General features: G+C 30.1%; 1 protein-coding gene across 2 annotated transcripts in view; it reads right to left on the bottom strand.

Moving 5' to 3' along the window:
- LOC108732881 (mitochondrial glutamate carrier 1-like) overlaps positions 1-1670 on the bottom strand; it is a 129296-nt gene extending 127626 nt beyond the window's left edge. Inside the window, exons 1-2 of one of the 2 annotated variants that reach the window (XM_025976986.1) lie at positions 1489-1670; positions 1045-1084 (exon numbers count right to left, since the gene is read on the bottom strand). In XM_025976986.1, the coding sequence (XP_025832771.1) occupies positions 1045-1064 (20 nt within the window). In that variant the 5' untranslated portion in view covers positions 1065-1084; positions 1489-1670. The remainder of the gene's footprint in view (positions 1-1044; positions 1085-1488) is intronic. The other variant, XM_025977000.1, reaches the window with a different exon arrangement.
- Positions 1671-3685: the final 2015 nt, after the last annotated feature.

Raw genomic sequence — 3685 nt, forward strand, 5'->3', positions numbered from 1 at the left:
TGGCGGTAAGAGATTTGCGGACAATGAAGAAGTAATCGAAGCTGTAAATGGTTATTTTGAGGAGCTTGACGAATCAGTCTATAGAGATGGCATTAATAGACTGGAACACCGCTATGAGAAATGTATCAGCCTTGGAGGAGATTATGTTGAGAAATAAAAAAAAAAAATTTTTAAAAACCTTGTTTTTCTTGGTCAGGCCGGAAACTTATCAATCCACCCTCGTATAATAATTCAGTTATTATAATGTTTGTGTTTCTTTTTCGGAATACGTACTGTTATCACTACAAATTTTACGCATAGAAAACTAGTAGGCAATAAAATAAAAAACAAAAACAAGTTTTGTATTTGCTTCAAATATTGACACGCATATTAAAGGCGGAACAACGTAATAATTTTAATTACCCGTTTCTGCATAAATATTAAAAATCATTGCGAGAGTAAGGTCATGACTGTAAACCTATTATGTGAATAAATATTAAAAACCATTGCGAGAGTAAGGTCATGACTGGATATACCTATTATATAAATGTTTATATAATGCAGCAATTTGTTATAAGACCCCACGGAAACCATACGCTTATCAATTTTAATGAGAATAATGTTTTGCTGTATAAAAGACATGAAAATAATTTTAAACAAACTTAGTGCTACTTAGTAGGATCATTTTGCATAACAACTATTAGTTCCTACTTACAATGCGATAATTACAAAATAAGCTTTGAATAGATACCTAAATTGTTCTGGGAATACAAGAAAATCAAACGAAATTCTGTAGAACTAAATCAAATAAAACATTTTAGGTGAATCAAGGCGTTAAAATTAAATAAAGGTACAAATAATAACGATAAATACACACGAAATTAACTTTAAAATTAGAATAATGAAACGTTATGTTTAGTACCAATAATTTTGTTGGCAGGAAGTTTAAATAAATGACGTGCTTCCTATTTAAAGCAATTAATTACAATGGGGCGCTTCTGAGTAGGATAAATAAATTACACAAATGACAATTTATAATAAAGTTTTAAAAAAGGGAAAACTTACGAAAACTGCTGCTCCCCCATTGGTTATAGTAATTTCACACCTGTAACGAACAGAAAAAAGTCAAGATATGTTTCACATACTTTTTCAAAATTTATAACTCCTGAATACTAATTTTTTTTAAGAGCTACATAATGGGTACTAAATGAATAAATTCCAAAATAACAAATTGAAATAAAGAAATGATAATTCTGCAAACAAAAATTATAGTCAAAAGGGTTGTAAATGTTTAATGTTTAGATGCAGCTCAGTTTTTTCAACTATTATAGTGAAAAAATGATTAACAAAAATTAGATTGGTAAATAACTTTAAAAATTAGAAGACAATTTTCTTTTGCTAACCTTAAAATACAAATTTTATTGATCAGCCATTGAATACATGTCATATAAACCAATTTATATATTAAAGTTAATTAAACAAGGTTTTAATTATATTGAAGATCCTCACCGTTGTCAACAAAAGCAAATAAATTTTCACGTACTGTCCTTTTTCACGGATTTTTAATTAATACCCACAACTATAAGCATAATGTACAACACCAACCCTTCACACTGCCACTAGCACTAGCTTTACCGTAATTTTGGAAGTATCCATCTGATTTCTCATTGTTAAAAAAAATGTAAACGTCATTGAATATTAACACAGTAGAAAACTATACAGTTTCATCTTTTACAATCTTGAAATGACTGTCATAGTATAGCATTTGTAAGATAGATGACAGCATCATATACTTTCTACAATAAATTACGTATATTATGCTCAATATTAAGTTTTTAATTGGTTTAATGATAATACTGTCTCTTTGTTTAATCAATAAAGCAGTTTAAGTGATATTATAATTAAATCNATCTTTAATCCCGTATTTATACTTTATTTGATAATAAAACTGATTTATGGTTATGAAATTTAGATAAAGTTGTGCAAGCTATTATACATTTTATTTGACTTTTTTATTATGATATGGCAAATGTATAAAATAAGTGATTTATAATTGGGTTATCATTTTCTATAAACATGCATTTCAAATATAAAATTGCAAATAATTTCCAGTATTAGTACTTTGACATAAATTTTCAAGGATTATCACTGGTTGCTACATTAAATCAAAATCAATTTTTATATTCCAAGTAACAAAAATTGATAAATTAAGTATTATAGGTTTATTTTGTGTCACAATATGTAACCGCATCTTAAATCTCCACATCATCTCGAAAATTTGTCTCATTTCACCGAAAGATTAAAGCGGATTAAAGTGAAAATATAACCTATACCTCTTTATTGTAACATTCATGTCTTAACCAGAGATGGGTAAAGGTCTAGATGATGGCCGCCACCCCCATCAGGAGGATCAAAAGAGGAGGTCTCCCCTACCACTGTACCATAAAAAGTTCGTGGCGGTCTCACCCCCATAAAAAGTTATGGGGGTTCAAAGTTAATAAATATGCCAATTTTTATACATTTTTGGGCATGAAAAATACATAAAAACATTGAGAGAGTTAGGTTAGGTTAGGTTAGGTTATCGGGTTTTGTTCAAGTGACCACCCTCTTTCGATCCTCCACCTCCATCCGCTTGAAAATAATTATTTTATTGAATTTTATTTGAATTATAGTGTATGAAAGTTGTCAAAATAATCAACTTTTAACCCCCATAACTTTTTATGGTGGTGAGACCGCCGCAAATTTTTTATGGGGTTTTACTCAGGTGACCACCCTCTTTAGATCCCCCCGCCCCACCCCCTTCGGGGACATCATCTATACCTGATTTGCATGATATGATTTATTTGAAATACTTTCAAAAAGGTTTTTAAGATACTTTTCCAAACCTATTTTCTATTTGTAAAATGCAAAATACATTTTTGCTGTTAAAAGTTTTGCCAGTATCACCGATCAAACATTATATAAAATGATGAATAAAAGTTGCTCACATTGTTTATTGAAGGGAATAGAAGCTTAAAAATTTAACTGATGAGAGCCCAAAAAATTCTAAACTCCTTGGAAATGGATAATCTAAAATATTGGATATCGTAACTTTAGCAAGGAATTACGAAAGTACATATTACATTTCTGTCTCCTGTTTGTCATCTTATTCTCAAAAAGAACTTTCAAATATATACTCATCAACAAAAACCTTTAAAAGTTACTTAATATACGATTATGTACCATTAAGTTTATTCAAGTTTTTAACAATGAACACCGTAAATTTGTTTTTAACGATGTTGCTATTCAAGATGGAATCAATTCAACAAAGTAAAATTACTTACATTGACGAATACATCAATTTACCATCTGGACCAGCCCGTTGGTTTTGTAGCCTGGTTTTGACCAAATCCAGTGGAAATACACACGTAACACCTATAACACCCGCAATGCCTCCATTGACTATTTTAGGAAGAAATCTGAAACAATTAAAATTATTATAAGTACGTGATTTGTCTATTTTACTTTTAAAAATTTAGGTAACCTGCCTAATACTTCCAATGTTTAATAAAAAAAATAATAATTTATCTTTGGAGCACGGCACTGTATGGGTGCGAAACATCGACAGTGGGCGCGGCGGAAAAGAAAAGGTTGGAAGCTTTCGAAATGTGGTGTTACAGGCGAATGATGAGGATACCGTTGATAGAGATGGTTAGAAATGAAGAGG

Source organism: Agrilus planipennis, unplaced genomic scaffold (genome assembly GCF_000699045.2).
Source record: "Agrilus planipennis isolate EAB-ADULT unplaced genomic scaffold, Apla_2.0 scaffold31, whole genome shotgun sequence".
Lineage (NCBI taxonomy): Eukaryota > Metazoa > Arthropoda > Insecta > Coleoptera > Buprestidae > Agrilus > Agrilus planipennis.